The sequence below is a fragment of the Photinus pyralis genome, unplaced genomic scaffold, assembly GCF_008802855.1.
Source record: "Photinus pyralis isolate 1611_PpyrPB1 unplaced genomic scaffold, Ppyr1.3 Ppyr1.4_LG4, whole genome shotgun sequence".
NCBI lineage: Eukaryota > Metazoa > Arthropoda > Insecta > Coleoptera > Lampyridae > Photinus > Photinus pyralis.
Genome location: NW_022170511.1, coordinates 26,973,922 through 26,996,141, shown reverse-complemented (window position 1 = coordinate 26,996,141; position 22,220 = coordinate 26,973,922). Strand labels below are relative to the sequence as shown.

Here is a 22,220-nt window from a genome sequence, read left to right as displayed (position 1 = left end):
AGTATTTTAAGGTTCACACAACAAATTTTTCTATTCTTCTTTTACAAGTTTTTTAAGAAGAAAAATGTCAGAGACTAATAATGACACGGCAGTCGAAAATGTAATTTTAGATGATGAGCAAAACAGTAATGACTTTGAAAACTCAAGTTCCACTCATTCATTGTCGATCAATTCTGATCTACAACACACAGACGCATTAAAAAAATCATGCGGACCGAAGATTCAAAACAAAACCTTTTCGATGGAACAAACGCGCGAAATCGAACGTCGAAATGACATTTTAATGAAGAAAATTTTAGCGCATAGCAAGAGAGAAAGTCGATACGGACCTAACCCTGTTTATAAAAAGTTATCGAGTTCTGCGTTAAACCGCAAAAAGAAAGATATGGAAATTAGTCGAAATAATTTGGTAAATGCGACTACGCCATCGTAACGTTTAACTAAGCGATTCATTTTTAGATGTTACTCCGAAAAATACAAACGGTAAAACCCTTCGGAATGAGCATTCCAAAGTGCTAAATAATACAAATATTTATACAATGTGTGCAATGCGACATTGATTAGATAATAAAATTTGCTTGAGCCCCCTTATTTATTAGGGTCTTACCAACTCTATTTTATAATAGGCTATTTTGGAGTAGCGAGTAGGACGTATGAGTTGTACTATTTGCATGCTTAAAAATGTACCTAGTACGTGGTCCGCCCCAAGCCTAAACACATCGCCCCCCCCCCTTCTCTGCATTATTTTTGTTTTTTCATAATCGGTAAATTAAAAAGCTAAAAGTGTTCAATAAGGTTTTATTTCCTTCTCATCTTAAACCTACTTTGTTTAGCTTGTGGGTCTGTGTCTTGGTGGTATAAAAAGTTCTGACTCTATCTAAAGGACCACAGTAACGTGTGAATGACTCTCAGAGGTTATGTGATTGAGGCCTTTCTTCATACTTTGCCTCATTTGACTATTAGAGGTGACCGTTCGCTTCTGGCATTGAAGCTCTACAGTACCTACCTACTTAATAATAACCTGCGCCACTTTTAAGACCCTAATTTTTTGCGCTACGCTGTGCGATTCTTGGCGGCAAAAAGAATTCCAGGTGTCACCCCCTTCGTTCTGTTTCGGTCATAGTGTCGATATAAAGTATTAAGATGCAAGATGCACTCATAAAAGTGCACCTTCGTCCCGATCTGCACACTTACACTACAAATAACCATTTTGTGGAAATTCTGCAAAATTCATCAAATCATTTGATATAAAAATCGACACACTCACTTAAATTTTTTTTGAGTTGGAAAGAGATAATAGCTATATAAACAGGGACTGTAAGGTCGATGTTTCGGTGTTCTTAAAACCGCCTTCATTGATTATGGGTAGTGAACGCTTTGTGCTTTCTGCAATTTCTTGTGCAGCAGCAGTTTTCTGAGCATGATTGTGGATTTTTTTCGCGTAGAGCCATTTACATTTTCTTATTCTTAATTGCCTTTTTGCAGATAAAGAACCTTACCGTATATAGAATTTTTTTAGTGCAAAAATCTTGACTAATAATTTGCACCTGCGCAATGTGAAATTTCTTATTCTTTTTTTTAATTTTTAACCAAAGATGCTTCTAATAAAGACAAACAGCAATATAGCCAATAGCTCTTAAAACGGATACAAAGTGGTCAAATAGCGCATTTTATTTTGTTTTTGCGGGAATGCGCTAAAAATGACAAATGTTAGGTGATGTATTGGAACTAGTTGTCAGGTAAACTCCTGACTTGACTTTCCGACTACTTTTAATAGTCATTGCAATTATCTTTGGTCATAGGATAGAGGAACTATTGATATAGTATAACATTTAGAAAATGCGCTCTAGCGTCTTTATTTTTAACCGGGCGTAAAAAGTGTAGAAGCCTTTTTTGTAGATCTCGCACCAAGACACGTCTTTTTTGTAATTAACATTTTCACTCTGATGCTTACTTTTAGCATTGACTAATATGGGGGGGTATTAGTCAGTCAATGCTTTTACAGAAAAATAAAATAAATAGTTTAACTTTTCAAGTCAAAACTGCTCAACACTTTTCCCCACAACATGGTCCGAATGTCTCCACTGCAAAAGGCAGTAGGAAAGCCAAACTGTTTATTTTCAATTATTGTGCTTTCATATTTTTCAACGACACTGCATTCCGAGGCCAGGTTCCTTGATTGAGCCGGATTAGCTCCTGACGTCTAAAATTGAGAGATGTAATGGACTGGAAACAGTGTGGCCCGTATGGGAGCATTCACATCAGACATATAGAATATTAATTAGTGAAAAGATGTCAAAATCGAAATTTATGCATCATTTTTCTTGGGAAAAAAATCAAACTTAATTGCTCGTTGACCAATACCTACATGCGTATTCTTGGTGGCAAAATATCTTTACTCAAAAAATGTCAAAATAGCTATATTTATGTTTGGTGGTTCAAACCCCCCCCCCCCCCTTTGGGTGATGCGCTCTCGTCTCGGCACTTGCATATTGCGGGGCACCCACAAAAACAGCAATGATGCTACGCGACAAGTCGGGGATATCTTGGATATCGATGGGGAAGCAGCAGTTTGTGAAATGAAACTTTGCGGGGGTAATATATTTCTTCCTCGCACAGTTCTCCAAAAAATTCTCTGGACGCAATGAAAATTTGCAATCCAGAAATATTCCCAACAGTGAATATCTTACTAAGAATATTAGTTACCTTACCTGTGACAACTGCCACCAGTGAGAGATAATTTTCTACCCTGAGACGGCTCAAAACTTATTTGAGAAATACCATCAGCGAAAATCGCCTCAATGATCTAGCTTTGTTGAATATTCACAGGCATATTGCTGTAATTATTGAGAAAGAGTTGGATGAACTTGCTCTCAAAAAAAGGAAACTTCCACTCTGTCTGTCTAACTTCATATTTACTTCTTTATATATTTATTAAGTACTTTATTATATTACTTCATATCTAATATGATACGAAAATATGTTTTGTTTGAGTTTGATATTATATTTATATATTCTATTCAAAATAAATTCTTTGACAATACTAAAATAATCTTCACAAACTGGAGATATCCTTTCGTTCTAAACTAAGTTCCTATGCATATTCCTCCTTCCAGATTAGTGAGTATACTTACAAATCAAGCAAATTCCCAGAAGCACTAAAATTTAATTTTCAAGAATGATTCAAATAACCTGCTCGGCGCGAATATCTCCCCCCTCGACGACATTCTGGATACGCTAATGACTCGACCCGCCCCAAAAGAAGTGATTTATATGATTATTTTTTCTGATCAATAACTTTTTAACTAAAAGATGATTTAATGCACGCTCGGCTATAGTAAACGTATATCGATTTCAAAGGCCTGTCCGTCTGTGCGTGAGGGCACGCTGGACCGAAAGGCAATGAAAAAACCACAAACTAGCCAGGATAAATGGCCTGAAAACAACCGTTTTGTGGGCTCTCTCGACACTTGCAGAATCCATCTACTGATGTTAAATGATCTACAATAATAACCCAGATACCAATGCAAAACACAAGACTAAATTGGACTTGATTTTAGACTGCCGCCAAGCGAGCGAGAGGCCGTCAGAGGACCATCTCGTCGTTTGGTACGATTTTGTACAGGGTTATCAAGGAAAAATCTATCGAGAATTTTTGCGAAGAGATTAGCATTGTGTCTTCAAGTTTGCCTCAAGCGTGCGGTGACTTGAGTGACACTGGGGGCGGATGACTCTAATCATGGAGACAGCACAAGGGCCCAAAAGGTGGGCCCATATGCGCGTGTAAGGACGTAAGGTCACACACCACTCGAAATCCAGAATCCGGACCTGTATATCGCCAAGTTCCATTCCCGTAACGCTAATGAAATCTTAATTTGATTACAAATTCATTATAAAGGAAGAATATTATATTGTATTTAGATATAGCATCAGATGATCAGACAGTGCGTGGGGTGATTTCCTGAAGAAATTTGAAATGTGGCACGTTTGCCAACTATTTCCGTCGGCGCTGCCATTTTTATCTAAACACGACTTCAACCTTGAAATCATGAAGGCTGTGAAATGTCAAAAGCAAAAATAAATAAGAAATGATGATCTTAAACGTACTCTAATTAATTCTTTTATTTATTTATCTATTTTTTAAGACAACCAACTATAATTAGTATGTATATTAGAAAATTAACGTTGTGGTTAGTGTTTATATTTTACTGGTGCAATGGTGATAGTTTCGACGTTGAATCTGCTCAAAAAGTTGGATCTGATGGGAATAGTAATCCAAATGTGAAAGAAAACTTAAAGAGTACTTATTCTGTACTTAGCCAAACAATTTCTAAGGCCGTTTTAAATGAAAGTAAGTACGATTTCGAAACTGTCACACGTTCTAAGTCGTTTTTTGTAGATTTACCGCAGGAGACCTGCAGTAGCGATGATCTTTCGTGTTTCGGCATGGATACGCAAGACAAATTGGGCCTCGAGGCAATCCAAGCTTTGCATCACCAATTAGATGATGATCGCAATGGAAATGTAGATCTCACTGAAACGGATGACGTAAGTACCTTAGCCAGGTAAATTTTGTATAAAGTCACGGAAATTAAAATTGGATCACTTCATATAATATGAAGTGTGAAACAAAGGCGTCTTAGGTTCTTATTAATTAAATATTGTGCTAGGAATTTCAGCAATTTGCTTTAATTTCGGAAGTGACATCATCTATTTAGTGTGTAATTATATTTGTTTGCTCTTCGAAGCGCATTTCGTAATCTCAATTCATTTTAGTACATGTATTCGTCGACACTATAAAATACCTTGAACTTCAGTACCTTGCGGGAATAAATTTGAATTACTGTGATGCTTAATGAGATTCTGTATGAAAAAAGGTGTAGAGGTAATTTTCTAGAACTGTTTGTCGGAAAAACAAGATTCTGATTATGTAGGTGATACCGTAACCTTCTTCTGTAATAAAGACCAAAATGCAAAGTTTCAGTTCTCATGATGTATTTCTTTCTTTATTCTCTAGTGAACTCTCTTAGTCTCATTTCTGGACATATTTTTTGTATTGCTCAGTTCTTATTTTTCATCTGTTCTTAATTGCTCGATCATAGGGGGCCATTCAAATTTTGAATGTTAAATGTTTCAACAAAACGGAGCTCTTAGACCACTAGGTGCACATTGGACAGCTACTCATTTACATAACCAAAGCCTAGTAGTAAAATCTTGTCCCTTTGGAAGACTCTGTATCCACATGCGGGCGTTGACATAAATGTCATTTAAACTCATATAAAGCAATAGTAACAATTAACTTAATTAATTAATGTATTAAATACAATGCTGCGTACGTATTAATTTCATGGTCTGGGAAAAACACCACTAAACTATAAACCTTGATATCTACCACCAAAGGGAGCTAAATGGTAATATGATTCATCTGATTCAATGTTTTTGTTTATTTGTAAGGCTACACAAGGTGGGCATGAATTTGGAAATTTGTTGTGTAAGGTGGCATTATTATCAACAAAAATTGGGTGGTAGGCAAGACCTAGGATAAAACATTTCATTTGGAAGCTACTCTCAAAAATTGACCAAAGTTGAATATCTGTTTTTATAGAATACTAGACCCAGGGGTGGACCTCATATTTGATGCTTATTTAACTTGATTTGTCATTTGAACACAGCAGGGTCCAAAACATACTCAAACATCTCTTTTGAGTATATTGGTTTTTTGAGAAAAATTGATAGACAAATGCTTGATTTACGATCACAACAATTTAGTTGGCCTTTGATCCAGTCTACATTGGGAAAGGTATTTTCTATTATGGTAGGTTCTGGTCGAGGGGTATTTCACTGGCCAAACCATTATACATGTGCTGATGAAATACATGTGTGCAGAATGAAAAAAAAATTATGAAGTCGCTCGTTTTTTTGTAAAAACATTGTTTTCAACTGCCCCACCCTTAGACTACTACCTTTATACATGGTTGAAAGGGGTAGACATTTTAAATGTGACATGTTTGGGCTGTTTATGCCGATAGGTGGCGAAAGAGTAGAATATAACTAAATTTTAAGCATACAAATAGGTTTTTTACAAAAGAGTAGAAAGTTTTTGAATATTGTATACAAAAAAGGAAGGTTTGGTTTAAGTATTAACGGATTTATACGCAAATCGATAACAAAATAATCGATAAATCGAAATTCAATGTTAAACGACATATGCTTTTTGTTTGTCCAAAAAGCAACAATATTTATTTTAATATCTTCACAGTGATAAGGTGAAGTGAAATGCACACTTTGGGATCGCAGCGACTAGTATTAAATGAGATTTATACGCTTTTTGGATAGAAATTGGAGATGTGTCAATTATAGGAACTAAATAGTGTCATTTTAGTGTAGCCACGATTACAAAGATGTCGCTTGAAACAAACAAGAAATCCGAAATTCTTAAAAAAATGTTAAATGAATTCTGTCAAAACATGTAGAAATGTACAGAAGCATTTCAATAGAAAGGTTTTGATAAATACCTTTATAACTTATTGTTCAATTGTTTTGTGATTTTATCATTGCATTTCTGACAAAAAATGACGCATATTTACTAAATGTTGTAGTTCAAATAGTAACAAAGTTACCAGTGTACACTGTATATATCAGTAATGCTTCAGTACATTAATTTATAAAAATAAAAATAAAATCTGTCACAATCTAATTGTCATACACACAGTTTTTACACAAATGCACAAACGTAAGGTGATGCTCCACTGGTACCCTGTTCTCCTAGCTCTATTTTTTCTCGATCCTGAGAATTCAGATAGAGCAGCCACTTCTCCATAGCAGTATTACAGATGTGCACCTAAATCACATCAGCAAGCACAAAAAGTGTCAGTATTGCACTGTAACGGCAATGCCAAACTTCCATAGTTTATGCATTCGCAAAAGCTTAAAAATCCTTGATCGTTATTACTACACAACTTTTTTGTTTTTAATATGTTTCCTAATTCTCGTAACAGTCAAGTTCAAACTTTTTACGGGTCTGTCTAATTAACTATTGTGTTTATGTGATTATTCCCAAGTTGATGTTAGTCGGTGGCAGATTTATACCAATGTTTTACTTTTTAATGAGCGAAACGTTTTTATAAATTTCTTTGATCGATTATAATCTTGACTAATTAAATATTTTACAACTGTAAAAGTAGAAGGAGAAGATTATAAAAATTCTGAATTTAAATGGTAAAATGAGTTATAGACACTTGCGTGCATATGGTCACGTTTAGGTTTTGCGCTCTATGAGTATGGACTTCATAGATAGATCTGGCAACATTGTCTGAGAGCACTAGTTGACCTATTCGCTCAGAGTTGGATGTTTGTTGCAGTTTAGTCCAGTAAACATATACACCCCACTTTGCGTTAGATCTGATACGAGGGCGGAAGACGGTGGCGTGGCCCGGGGAGGTGATAGCATTTGTTTTCTGGGATGCAAAGGTATTCTGCTAATCGACTACCTTGGAGGGTATAATCGAGATTTGCACCCTTTTCTCAAGATATTAGGTTAGGAGCACTGACGCGTAAGTAACACTCACTGATGCTGCTATGGCAACTTGGATGGCAAAGCTTTAGTGGTAGTTGTCCGTTTGTAGTAATTGACTATCATTTAATAATTTAAATACCTAAGAAGAATGTACTCATGTGCTCTGCTATAAATATATGGTTTGATGTTAACCTGAGTGTTAACCATATGATGAACTTAATGAGTAATTCTATGCTATGCTATGCTGATCAACCAATTGAACCATATGTATAGTATTTTACATATTTTGAACTTAAAAGAATTTTTTTGACACATGGTTTTTGAGTGCGGCCGCCATCTTGAATTTTTTTAAATGGCATATACTTAGGTCATGTGATGCGTCATTAGAAGGCTTATTTTATTTTCTCTTTCTAACTATTGTATTAAGTGAGAAATAAATCTAAATTTTGTGAAATATAGACCATGAATGTAGTAAGAAAAAGAAAAAAAAGCGTTCTAATGACGACTTACATGACCTATGTTGCTATTTAATAAAATTCAAGATGGCGGTGGCACTCAAAAACCAAAATTTTTTTACATCATTTGAAAAGGAAACGTTATAATTGTCATGGTTATATCTCAAACGGTTTGAGCGTGAGAGTTCCATCTTTAATAGCGACTATATTATTATTTCGCTAATAAAAAGATCATCAAGGATTGTAATGCCAGAACAACATATCGGTAATGAAGAAAGGAAATTTCGATAAAACCCGCGATAAAACCAGACAATTAATTAATTAACAATGTTATTACTATTTACAAAATGTTATCTTTACGATATCGGTTCATTCATAAAATTAAATAAACACAGAAGACAATTTGAATTGAAACAGGTTATTTTTATTGGGCTATTAAAAACAGCTTACTGATTCTGCTGCGTTCGTTTTGTCTTTCGGATGTAGCTACTTACTCAATGTAGACTTGCTATGTGTCAGATTTGAAAATTAAAATAATTTGTTTTATTGGGTTTAACTGGAATAATTCATGTGAAAACACTAGTCCAATATACTGTTGAGATTGTACTGCACTCTTACATTTTGTAGCATTTCTTGATAAACATCGAAATCAAAAATAAAAAACTTGGGTCAGAATGAATGGATCTTTCAAATTACGTTCATTCAACTCATTTAATGGGATGAAATGTAAGACTTGAAAGTGCTAGCGCCTTTAATTAGATCGCCACTGGCTGGAGGTTTTAATTTGTTTAATGTCTGTCAAGGCCTCGGTCAAGGCTAATCTCAACCTCTCTTTTAAGATCTGGGTTTTGGGGGTAATAGCAGTCAATGATATAATTTTTCATTTAGTGCCAGTGGTTCGGTCAATCGTTTTCAGTAGTGATTGGTGAATGACTCAAAAGCAGAATGTGTTTAATGTTTCTATAGCAGTGTCCTCAAACTTTCTGCAAGTATTGTCAGACGTGTGCCACGTGATAGCCTATAAATGCTACTAATGACAGGATTTAATTTTCGCTACTTTCAATAACAAAATGAGATATTTACAACCTGCAAATAAATAATGTAAATAAATAAACACATGAGAAGTATTGAAAATAAAAACTAGTTTATTGAGGACTTTGCAATTCATAAAACAACAAAAGTCATGGCTATTGCTACTAATAACAGAAATGTCGAAATTTGTTTAAAAATTTGCGGGTATACCAAAAGCTTAATAAAATATCCCTATGTTCCTACTTACCGTGCACCAGGCATAATAACGGTTGGCAGACTTGGCGCTGCTTGGACTCAAACCCGCTGCATAAAAGGCCAACTAGCTGAGCTTTGGAAAACATAATAAGAACTTCAGATCTTCCACAGCAGTAATTCGTTGTGGGCATATGATTTTCTTAACTTCGTTGCACTTACCAATGGGGTTGAGCGCCACTCAAGTTCTATCTTAACTCTCCTCGTATGAAATACTGGTATATTCTCAAATATCAACACAAAGTAAAATTGTCTCCACAATTGGTAGCATATCACATGAATACAAAATATTCTCCAAATATTCAAAATTATTATACATTACTCCAAACTCTTAGTATATTAAATGTGCAATTGAAAAATTCCAAAATTAACCAAACCCCTCAATCAAAAGAAAACCTTCCAAGCCGCAAGCCTCGGTATATTCTTATATAGTTGATGTCTGAAGGGTTTCTACTCGTAATCTGCTTCTATACCAGGTACGGTATACACAAGTCTTCAACAACATTCACGTGTCAAACTCGATCATAACTTAACCGAGATGGCAAAGATACGGAATAGGTAGTAACAAATTGCTTAAATGTAATAGCATACCCTCGAGCATACCACTCTGAAGGGGCAAAATAGTTATCCACTAAGATGCTAAAGCGTTACGCATGTTGTTCCTTATGGACGATCGATCCTCGATATTGAATCTCCTTCATGACCTGACCCATTTCACATCAAAATGGCCGCTCCTTATCAGCAGGTGGAAAGATATGATGGTGAGCCTAATCTAAGGTTACTAAACTCGTACGCCGAACAAAAATCGAATGTAATGTAACGCAAACGGAATTTACACCGGTACTTAAAATTAAAACCCTAAAAGAACTCAAAGGTAACCCCCCCCCCCCTTCGTTGATAACCTGAAATTACATACCTCTTCAATAAAAGGGCTACTTGTATATGAAGCAGCAATTGTTGATGGAATTTGCCGTATACAAATTCCAGCCGAACGATAAAATTATATCCTCACTATAGTAGTTATAGGTGAACCCTGCCCACTAATCACTTCGGAATCCCCAAAATATTAATCCAATCGCCAGAGATCAATATACAGGGTGTCAATTTTAAAACTTGCAGTCGGCCATATTTTCCAAACTAAAGAAGATATTGAAAATCGCGCAAAACCGTTTCGGGGGTATCGAGGGTGAACCAGAATGACGTTATGAGTGACAACCCCCCACCCCTCTTAACCCCCCAGCCCCCCTCTTCAAAAATGCTAAATGGCAACCCCATACTTGTGACACATCGTTGGATGGTTCCCGTCGTTCGTGTTTTATTGGTAAAACGCGATTTAGAACGGAAGGAGTGCAAAAATATTACTGTCAATACAGGCTTCTGCTGAAAACAACGGACCTATAATCGTTAAGTGAATATCAAGCAAATATAATAATTACAATTCGGTTGTATCGAAACCCAGTATGTAATTAAACGTTAGGAAAAATAACCAAATTTACCTTTGAATTCTGGTCATAGCGGCCGTCTGAATTCAGAAGGGCGCGTTCTGCAAATCTGTAACAGACAATAACACATCAAACAAATAAAAGGAGTAGTGAATCGCGCTGCACATAAAATATTGCGTAAAAAAATCAGTAATTCGAATGACTTCACACTAGCAAATGCAAGATTTTAATCGACTACGATTGCCTTTACAACAATCTGTGTAGAAGCATAAACGTGACGTTAATTCCAGAAAAATACTTTACGATGCACAAATAACTAAATTTCTATTGACCTAATCAGTTCAAAACATAACCAAAATAATATGAGCCAATACTTCGGAGGAAAACAAATAAGGTAACTAAATTGCACTAATGAATATGAAACATTGTCATATCATAGCATGTTTAGATGTAGTGGGAAAAAATTTACCTTCGAATATATATAGTTTACACGCGGACGCTCTATAATCGCTGATTGAAATGCGAGTAAATCGTTTATGATTATATTACTTGTTAAATTTCGCAAAATATGTCAAATACACGCTAAATATGCTTCGAAGGTTCTTTAAGTACGTGTGACACTTAGTGTAATGGCTGTATTACTTGTTTAGTATTGCTTTTGCGTGGGCGGGGTTTGGTGAGGATGCTCTACCAATCAGGATTAGTATATGCCTATTCAGTCTTCGTCATAGCCAACATTTACTTCACTAGACCAAGCATGGCTTACTGGCTGGTTGGCATTTTTCTATTTTTTTGTAAGAGGTCAATTATTTTGGATAATTTATTCAACTATTATTTCAGTGGTTCATTTGATCAGGATAGGTGTCCAACCATCATTGATGACCTTTATTTATGTACAAGCGGGACACGGTTTTGCTAGCTGGAAATTAATGCTATTTTGTGTTGTTTAGTTATTTAAAAAAAAATGCAATTTTTCCACGGATGGATTGTGAGAAATTCGTACTTACTTGGATTGTTTAGCTGTTTCATCCATCCTTTAAATTTAAAGGGACCTCAGGTACTTTACAGAGTAATGACCCAATTAAGTCGTCTATTACCTATCGCATTTCACTTTATAGTGGCTCATCTAAATGTCCAAAATTTTGGATAATTTTTTAACGCCTATGCATTTTTATAGGTTTTCTAAAATTGGATGAGATAATGAGATAAAAGATGTGGTAATATCAGTTTGGTCCCACACAAATAACACATGACATTCATCACATTCACCACAGTATTATTTGTGTCAAATGTAAAATTTTTGTATGTAAAAATTTCGTGTACCAGAAATTTTTTTGCGCAGAATTTCGTTAAATTTTAATTATGAATGTGTTTACGCAAAAATAGTGGGATTACAATGTTACAAAATTGCTATAACATTGCTTTTGTTGAAAGCATGCTGTAGTCAGTGAAGTGAGAATGTCGAATTGAAAACTGTACAGTGCGTCATATAATTTCGAGAACTAAATCTACCAAAATACTATTTTTTTTACTCATGTGACAATGATTTATTTGTGAAGTTTTCCCCTTTTCCTAAAATTAAAGATAATGGAAACTAATTTGCGATTTGTATTTAGGAAATAAAAAAAGTGGATTATTAATAAATAATTACATTTTTCTATGAAATTCGCGTTATGTAATCATATAATTTATCTATCGTTTGTTCTTTCATCTGAAACAATGACTTTGAACTAACCATTTTTTAGTACATACTTATTTGTACCTTTATGTGTTGTGTAAACTTTCAGTTCCTACGCGAAGAACTTCAATATAATTCAGGATATGAGAGAAGACAGAAAGCATTTCATCGAAACGATGATATGCATATCTCTGTTAAGGAACTGTGGGAGGCATGGTTACGATCTGAGGTCCACAATTGGACATCACAGCAGACTTCAGAGTGGCTTGCCATTAACGTTGAGCTGCCTCAATATGTCAATAACTTTCTTCAATACAACATTAATGGAGCCATGCTTCCAAGGTATTTATTATCGTGTGTAGTGGCTCATGTACAATTGTTATATTGTTTCACAGGTTAGCCGTTAATAACATGCAGTTATTGAATAACCTTGGAATAAAAGATCCGATTCATAAACAAAAAATAGCCCTGAAAGCGATGGATGTGGTGCTATTTGGACCACCTAAAGGTAAAGATCACTCTACGACGACAGTTTGCTCATTATATAGTAATTGCTCATATGATGTAATGCGTAAATAATTGTTTTTATAGATTTTAAACATTTTTCTTAAAATCGCCCATTATAACTTTTCTATAATTGTTTTTCTTATTACGTTTCGTTATTGTACGAGCATCCACATTTGCATTCACCTTGTTAAAAAAAACGATTAATTAGTCAATTTGTAATTGAAGTGTAGACCATTATAATGTGGTACCTCCCATGGACTCCTCAGAATGTGGTTAGACGTCAGATTTTTACGTTTTTTGTATCAATAATTAAACGTTTCTTCGCAGATCACCAGCCGCATTGGAAAGATCTAACACTAATTGTTTTAATAATCGGCGGCAGTATTGGGATGTGGTATGCGGTGCAGCAGAACAAAAAGTTTAAGAGTCACTTGACGCGTATGAACAAAGATATGGAAGGCTTGCAACACGCGGAGAGTGCACTTGAAAATTTGCAGCGCGAACTCGAACGGGCCGTCGAGGCGCGCGAAAACGTCGTTTCCGAAAAGCAAAATTTGGAGAAGAAGCTGCAGGAGGCGGGCGCGGACTCTTTAGGATTACATAATTCGTACTCGGACTTGGAAGTTTCTCAACTTAAAGCAGAGATCGAGGTAAGCTAATTAAGTACGGGCAGGCACAAATTGAACAAAATTTTGTTAGTCTTGGATTTCTTCTGGAAAATTCCAAACTGTTTAGTACAGGCCATTAGAGTTTCCATTTTTCTTTTAAACTTCGGATTTTTTTTCATTGTTTCCATGTCAATTGTTTGATTGTGTTAATCAAAGCACCACTTTCCTGTTAATGTTTAGGTTGATAACCCCATAAGCACAACACACCTTTAGCCAAATTTTTTTCAGTTGAATCGAGTTGAATAGAGGAATCATTTCTTTGAGCTTTTTCTTTTTGGCAGGTTTAGTAGTTTGCTTTATTGATGTTTCATTATAATTTCCTCTGCTTGTTCTAATGCCAATAGGTTTTACATTATTTCAGTAATTTTTTTTTCTCATTGTACCAATGCTAAGAATAGCTAAATGTTATAACAAGTGCAAGTTATGCGTAACTTGTATATGCGTGACATGTACAGTTATTGGCAAGAGTAATGGTCACCAGGCATCTCAACTGTTGCAAGACAACCAACATACACAAAATATCCTTACATATTCAGAAATGAAAAAGGAAAGAAACTCCTAGGAAGCTATTCATCTTGCTACAGGTGACACATCCTAGGAGTATCAATTTAATCAGTGAGTGTACTTAGATTACGCACCTAGTGACTGTATAATTATCATCATTTAGTTCCTTCCCACATTATCATATACAGCACCATAAATTATTGCAGAGTGCTGGTTACTTGGCAATTTAACAATTGACATTGATATCTAAAAGTTGGTGACAATATCAAAAGTGAAGTTATCTTAAAATGATAACCAAGTAAATAATTCTCACATTTTGCATGCAGAACTGGTTACGAATCGATCTTTTGATCAATCGATTCCTACTTAACAAAATGTGTTAGTATTGCTATATAGACCTTATGCATTAAAACCTGCAAATTAAGTGTTACCAATCTTCAAGCTTATTTCTAATCTCTCCCTTGTGTAAAATACTATGAGATACATTATGTGAGGTGTCTACGGTTTTGTTTTATCAATAAGTAAGGTAAGTCGCCAAAGTTGTTACAGCCCATAAGTTGATTTCTTTGTTAAATATTCATATTCGATTATGTTACATTTTATGAGTGGAGTAATTAGCAGTAAATAGTAACAGAAACGTTTGTTTATTAACAAAACATTAAAACCTGATGTGTACCGTACAAGGGGGCTTCGATAACAAAGAATTTGATTGTAAGTGGACTGTAATTATGAATTACTTCCAAGGCCTTGTTTATGCTGGGAATGAAAGAATATAGACACATAAATAAACGTGTTTATTATCAAAAATACAAAGTAAATGAATTTCTATTGAATATGGTTGACGTAGGCACGACGGCTACTAGAATATGGTAAAGTTACGAAGGGATAATGTAAACAAAGGAACTTACGTGTTGTTTCGAAGTCCATTAACAACGAAGGCGATGTTGCAATGGCGAAGATTGCTCTATTCTACGAAGTTGTCGAATTGTGTCGATTTTGTTACAACGAAATCTTCTAATTGATGTGCGGTGCTTTGACGTTCTGCTTGTTAATAACGATGTTGCGAACTGCACGGCGACATCTTGACCCGTTGGGGATCGATCGAGATCTATATGCGAACGACGAAGGCTAATCGGCCATTGGTTAACGGCGACTTCTCAACGTAGTTGAGTCGATGGCTTCTAAGCGAAGAATCCGACGAATTCTGCGCGACGAGTACACATATTGCGCTTCTGCGGCTCATGCGCGCACACGTAACAAATAGGAATATATACAGGCAAGGCAAAACGGTTATGTACAGGGGATTTTCACTAAAGGAAAAACGAAAGGATATTTTATTCTAGTTTGGGGACGCAACATACCGCCCACCAAATTCTAACTACGAATTTACTATAAAACAAATTAAACAAAGCAAATAAACGAAAATTATTGTGACGGCAAAGCGCACAATTTTACTAAAGGGCGTTTGAGAACCCCACGAATTGTACGAACGGAGGCAACTCTAACGACTCCATCCGAACCGGGAAAAAGATTGTCAATGCGACCAAGTCTCCACTTTAACGGAGGCGTGGTTTCATCTTTAATCAAAACTAAGGTGCCAATGTCGGCCGGTACGAGATTTTTGTCAGTAGCCCGATGGCTTTTCTGATACAAAGTGTGCAAGTATTCTGCTTTCCAACGCGCCCAAAATGACTGCTGCATGTGTTGCACCATTTGCCAACGAGCTAGACGCGAGGATTTCAAGTGGGATAAGTCTGGATCCGGAGGGGACGACAAAGGCTCCAAGGTTAAAAAATGACCAGGGGTCAAGCTAGCTAAATCATTAGGATCAGTACTAATGGGACATAAAGGTCTCGAATTAAGAATTGCTTCTATCTCTATAACTACAGTATTAAATTCCTCCAAAGTGAGGATTTGGTTCCCTACAACTCTAACTAAATGTCTTTTTACCGATTTGACGCCGCTTTCCCAAAGCCCACCAAAGTGCGGAGCAGAGGGAGGGTTAAAGGACCACGCGATAGCTTGGGATTCAACAGATTTTTTCATCAACCGATTAAATTCTCTATTCGCGCCGACGAAATTGGTACCACAATCGCTAAAAATTTGGACACAACGTCCACGACGAGCTATAAAGCGTCTAACTGACCCAATGAAGGCATCAGTAGATAACGACGAAACGACTTCTAAGTGCACAGCTTTGGTCGCGAAACACACAAAAATACACAAATACGACTTTAGGGTTTTTGCTCCACGAAATCTAGCTGCGGTGATAGTAAATGGCCCAGCAAAATCACAACCTACAACACTGAAGGCCTTAAGATGGCTTACCCGAAGGGAAGGTAAATGTGCCGAAGGAGGACAATAAGTAGTGGGGTTGACGCGAAAGCAACGATTGCAATCGGCCAGATAACGACGAATAGAACGACGAGCAGAAACGATCCAAAAATTTTGAAGAACCAAATACATCGTGGCGTTGATGCCAGTGTGATAGTTTTCTTGATGAGTATTACGAACTATAAGTTGAGTCAAGCGATGCGACTTTGGTAAAAGGGCAGGATGTTTGGATTCATAAGGCAACGACGAGTTTTCTAAGCGACCACCAACACGAATCAGGTTGTCACCGCCCACCATAGGGGATAATTTTGCTACCCAGCGAGGCAAATTCTTCGCAGAGCGTAGTTTGACGAAAATGTCTCCAAACACCTCTTCCTGTACAATTCTTACTATAAACAACAAGGCACTATGACGTTCCGATAATGACAAAGAACCTGAGCGAAGATCAGCAGGGTGTCTGACATTACGGACAAACCGTAAAATTAAAGCAACGATGGCTTGAATTTAGGTAGCGACGAACAATTTTTTAACAACGAGTGTACGAAATGATCTTGGCCTCCGATACATTGAATGAGGCAAGAAACTATGGGACGAGAACTAAACGAATCTTTCAACTCCAAATTGTGCGAAATGTTTATTGGCTCTGGAGGCCAGAAATTAGGTGATAAAGTCAAAAAATCAGGGCCTGACCACCACAAAGGATGCGAAAGTAGCTGACTTGGCAATAAGCCACGAGACGCTGAGTCAGCAGAATTTTTCTGAGAGGGTACATGACGCCAACATCCGGGAGGAATGCGTTCATGAATGTAAGCTATTCTATTGCTGACGAAAACTTTCCACTGCCTAGGTAACGAACGAATCCAACTGAGGACAATTGTAGAATCAGTCCATGCGAAAATTTTGTCAATAACGACAATATCACGAAAAGTGTCCAAAACGAATTTGACTAATTTAGCCAGGAGTGCTGCAGCGCAGAGTTCCAAACGAGGAATGGATAACTGCTTGAGGGGAGCTACTTTAGATTTTGCAATAACTAAACAAGTACAAGATTTACGATCGGAAAACGAAAAACTAAGGTAGACTACGGCGGCGTAGCCACGTTCAGACGCATCACAAAATCCATGCAATGTGCAAAGATACGAATCAGAACCAAAATCACCCCCCGGGGTCAACTCACGAGGGATACGAAGCGAAGAGAGTTGAGGTAATTCAACTTTAAATTGATTCCATTGCGAAACGATACAACTGGGAGGCTCTGCATCCCAACCAAGACCTAACAACCAAATCTGTTGGATGAGACACTTTGCGACGAAACTAATTGGTGCAAGGAATCCAAGAGGGTCATAAATACGAGCTAATTCCGAAAGAAGTGTGCGTTTTGTGCACGAAACGTCACGAGGATTGACAACAAAAGCGAAAGAATCAGAAGCTGAACGCCACTGAAGACCAAGGATTTTGACAGTGTCGGAAGATTCACTATCAAACGAAAGAGCTTGAGGCTGACGATGATCTAAAGGAATCGAATCTAAAACTTTCACACGATTGGATGCCCATTTGCGAAGCTCAAAGCAACCTAGGGCGAAGCGATTTACTAATTGTTCAACGAATTGAGAAACTAATGGAGTCAGATGACTAGAGTCCAACTTCAACAGAGGTTGGCCAACGAAACGATTTTCCAACGAACGAAAACGACGATTTGCAACTTCAAGAGAATTTTCGAAAGCAGGTTTCGAAATCTTGAATGGGAGGGCAACACCAAAACGACCAGATGGTTCCCTATACAACGAATTTCTAAAAATGGATTCCGCGCGATCATCCTCAGGAGTGATTGCAGCTGGTGCAGGCGGAACTTCTTCGACGTTCCAAAATTCCTCGACGACTTTATCTAGGGACGACAAAGGCGAGTGAACGGAAGAAGCCGAACTAAGCGACGAAAACAACGAAGTAACGGTTTGTTGAGGCCTGGCGCCATTGACCGGACCTAACACTACATGACCAAATATTGTACCCAACAAGAAAGGGTGTTCCAAATTTCTACATCTCCTATCTAGACCAGGGCTAGCGATTTGAGGGTAGATGTCTGCGCCCAGTAACATCTGAACTGAACGAGATCTGTGCCATTCATAATCCGCCAATCTAACTCTATCAGGCATGGGGACATCAGAACTGACATTATCATTTGGCAAGTTGCCACAAATTTTATCCAAAACGAAAAAATCTACTTTAAATGTGGGATCAGTACGATCACTGGGACGAATTTCTCCAGTAACTATAGACGATGATTTGGTTGCGACTTGCCCTAAACCACAGATGGGCACTGCATTGGTTAGCTTAGGCAAACGAAGTTTGTTTGCTAAGCTCGAACAAAGATAGGACGCTTGACTGCCCGGATCCAGCAAGGCCCGAACGATATGGTAACTACCGAAACGATCTCTAATCTCTAGAACTATGGTACCCAGTAAAACGGGAGGACGATCTGAATTGGAAGCCATGAAAGTGGCTGAGCAACGACTAGTGCAAGAGGTCAATTGGTTCGATCCATTTGATTCACTTGTAGATGGCAAAACGACAGGACTAGAAGGTCTATTCGAAAAATGCAAAAGTGTGTGATGACGAGCGTCACAAGTGCGGCAATTCCGCGAGGAGGGACAAGAAGCGACGACATGTCCACTACCCAGACAATTTAGACAGATGCGATTACGTTTGGCGATTTCGTAACGATCTTGGGGTTGCTTTTCGTTGAAAGCAGGGCAACTAATTAGGCTATGGTTTCGAGAGCATAAGAGGCATTTGAGAGGAGGTTTTGAACGAGACTGCGACGACGAAGTTGCGACCAGAGAGGTCTTGCTAGGAGATTTGGTAAAAGTACCAGACGACGACAATGACAATTTTTGCGGTTTGCCAACCGATTCGAAACTACGAGGATTTTTGCTATTAGATTCAGTCACGTTCAACAAAAGTGGTGCCTGTAAGGCTTCTAACGACAAACAATGTTCGCTCAACAAAGGCTCTATGTCTGAAAATGTAGGAATTTTCTTTTTATCTAAACGAATTTCAATCTCTTTGCGCGTAGCAGAGTCGAGTTTGTGAATAATGACATTAAAGAGGACAAAGTCCCAAGTGTCGGCAAGGTTCAACAATTTGAGAGCTTCACAGTTCTCACGAACAGTGTTCAATAATTTCCGCAAGCTCGAGGCGGATTCGACGGGTATAATCGGGATATTTTGGATTTCATTCCAATACAAAGTGGCTAACAATCGATTATTATTGTACCTATCTAACAAGGCTTGAAAGGCGATTTTATAATTGTCATCCGAAATGGGAATTGACTTAACTAAATTAAGAGGTTCGCCCGAAAGGCTACCTGCTAAAAGGTGAAATTTTTCCACATCTGCGTATGGTTTTTCGTCGACTAATTTAACAAATAAATCCCTAAAGTGGGGCCAATTACGAATGTTGCCATCGAATTTAGGCAAAGCTATTTTTTGCAAGCGATCTACGAAATGTTTTTGTTCCTCATCGACCGATTGCCGAAGAGGATTACTACTATTTGGTACACGCGAAATTGGGAACAATTCTAAATACACAGTTTTTATTTCTACATATTTAGCGAGAAAATCTACACCTACATCGATTTCTTGTTGCAAATTGTCAGGTTTATCTGCTAACAACGATACTATTTCTACTTGATTAAGGTCAAAGGTCTCTTTGCAAGATTCGACCTGTTGAAACCACGTATTAAACAAATTTTTAATCGATAAATCACCGCGCGCCTGTTGAGATAAGGCGTGGATGGTATTAAGCGTGGTTAACGAAATATTTCTAAAGGCTTGGAATTGTTTCAATTTGGCAGCCATTATAACGACAAAATAAAATGCAAATGCAACGATTTAATAAGGATAAATTCGTGTACAAAAGGTGCAATAGCGCGTGATAAAAAAGGGCAACGCTTGGAAAACCCAATAAGTACGATAACTAAGAGATAACAACGAAAGCAAATTTTAACACAAATGTTTACAGACTCGCACGACGTACGACATGAAGGGCAAATATTTCATTCAAATACAATGCTATGAAATGCGAAACTATCAATGCAAATTTCGGAATCGTTAATTGTAACTTCCGAGACAATCGAATGTAAATTTTGAATAATTCTTTCAAACCCTCAACGTTAAGGCATAGGAAGATTTTTCTAACGAAACGAATCCTGCTCGAACAGGACCAAAAATTATGTACCGTACAAGAGGGCTTCGATAACAAAGAATTTGATTGTAAGCGGACTGTAATTATGAATTACTTCCAAGGCCTTGTTTATGCTGGGAATGAAAGAATATAGACACATAAATAAACGTGTTTATTATCAAAAAATACAAAGTAAATGAATTTCTATTGAATATGGTTGACGTAGGCACGACGGCTACTAGAATATGGTAAAGTTACGAAGGGATAATGTAAACAAAGGAACTTACGTGTTGTTTCGAAGTCCATTAACAACGAAGGCGATGTTGCAATGGCGAAGATTGCTCTATTCTACGAAGTTGTCGAATTGTGTCGATTTTGTTACAACGAAATCTTCTAATTGATGTGCGGTGCTTTGACGTTCTGCTTGTTAATAACGATGTTGCGAACTGCACGGCGACATCTTGACCCGTTGGGGATCGATCGAGATCTATATGCGAACGACGAAGGCTAATCGGCCATTGGTTAACGGCGACTTCTCAACGTAGTTGAGTCGATGGCTTCTAAGCGAAGAATCCGACGAATTCTGCGCGACGAGTACACATATTGCGCTTCTGCGGCTCATGCGCGCACACGTAACAAATAGGAATATATACAGGCAAGGCAAAACGGTTATGTACAGGGGATTTTCACTAAAGGAAAAACGAAAGGATATTTTATTCTAGTTTGGGGACGCAACATGATGTCTGTTTAGATAGTAAAAATTATATTAAATGTCGTAAAACCAACCAACAATAATTTTTCAGGATCTAATTAATCATAACCTTTATCAGTGACTCGCAAAATTTGTGCTTGAATCAAAAATTGTTGAGGCCCAAGCATTTACATCAAATTTATTAACCTATCCTATACATGATGTACAGGGTGGCCAACTAAGAATGCGAGGTACTGTATCTGAGAACCTATCCATGGTAGAGCCTTGCGGTAAAAAAATTTATTACTAAAACGGCCACGAGAAAAACCTGGAAAATATTTTTAAGTTTCTGAAATGGCCGCTAGGGAGCGTAACTGCAATCTGGAATCTAAAAAAGTGATGTTTCTGTGAATTCCGCTATATTAACCTAACAAAAAAATGCCCGGTCTTTGAAGTCAACGATAATCTGAACTTTTTTTGTTTGAAAATTATTGATGTATCTCTAAAAATGCAGTGGTGGGGGATATTCAAAGATTTCCGTAAAGAAAACCTTGTATCTTCGAAACGGCTGAGCCGATTTTAACAAACTCGGGTTAATTGAAAAGAGACAAATATTATAATATTTGAAGTTTCACATATCGTCGCTTGAGGGCTTTTTTCGACATTCCGACAGAAATGGTTAATTTTCTCAAAAAAATTGAATGCATTGGTTCGATTTCTTTTTCATGAAAAAGTAGCGAAATGATGCCTAAACAAGCTTGCGAAAACCGCATCTCGATATCTTATTCCTAACCTAAAATTTAGGCCAATGAAAATTTTATACCCTCAAATTTTTATTTTTTAAGCTAATTTTGCCGGAATTATGTTTATTATTTAATTTGTGGCCCTGAAGTGGATCGATTTAAAAAAGGAAGCCGCCGTAAATCACGGTCCGTATACTAGTAAATTCTCTCTCTTTC

The 22,220-nt window shown here is 37.1% G+C and overlaps 2 protein-coding genes across 5 annotated transcripts in view; one reads left to right on the top strand and one right to left on the bottom strand.

Moving 5' to 3' along the window:
- Positions 1 to 4,016: 4,016 nt before the first annotated feature.
- LOC116168740 (stromal interaction molecule homolog) overlaps positions 4,017 to 22,220 on the top strand; it is a 34,240-nt gene continuing 16,036 nt past the window's right edge. For 2 of the 4 annotated variants that reach the window (XM_031484709.1, XM_031484710.1), the window contains exons 1-5: positions 4,017 to 4,351; positions 4,400 to 4,548; positions 12,485 to 12,717; positions 12,771 to 12,883; positions 13,210 to 13,532. In XM_031484709.1, the coding sequence (XP_031340569.1) occupies positions 4,165 to 4,351; positions 4,400 to 4,548; positions 12,485 to 12,717; positions 12,771 to 12,883; positions 13,210 to 13,532 (1,005 nt within the window). In that variant the 5' untranslated portion in view covers positions 4,017 to 4,164. The remainder of the gene's footprint in view (positions 4,352 to 4,399; positions 4,549 to 12,484; positions 12,718 to 12,770; positions 12,884 to 13,209; positions 13,533 to 22,220) is intronic. The other 2 variants (XM_031484708.1, XM_031484707.1) reach the window with 1 other exon arrangement.
- On the bottom strand, positions 15,333 to 20,623 carry LOC116168739. The gene is made up of 3 exons (XM_031484706.1): positions 17,019 to 20,623; positions 16,612 to 16,616; positions 15,333 to 16,459 (listed from the first exon to the last, which is right to left on the bottom strand). The coding sequence occupies exons 1-3, from the start codon at positions 20,243 to 20,245 to the stop codon at positions 15,480 to 15,482; spliced, it is 4,212 nt and encodes a 1,403-aa protein (XP_031340566.1). The 5' UTR covers positions 20,246 to 20,623; the 3' UTR covers positions 15,333 to 15,479.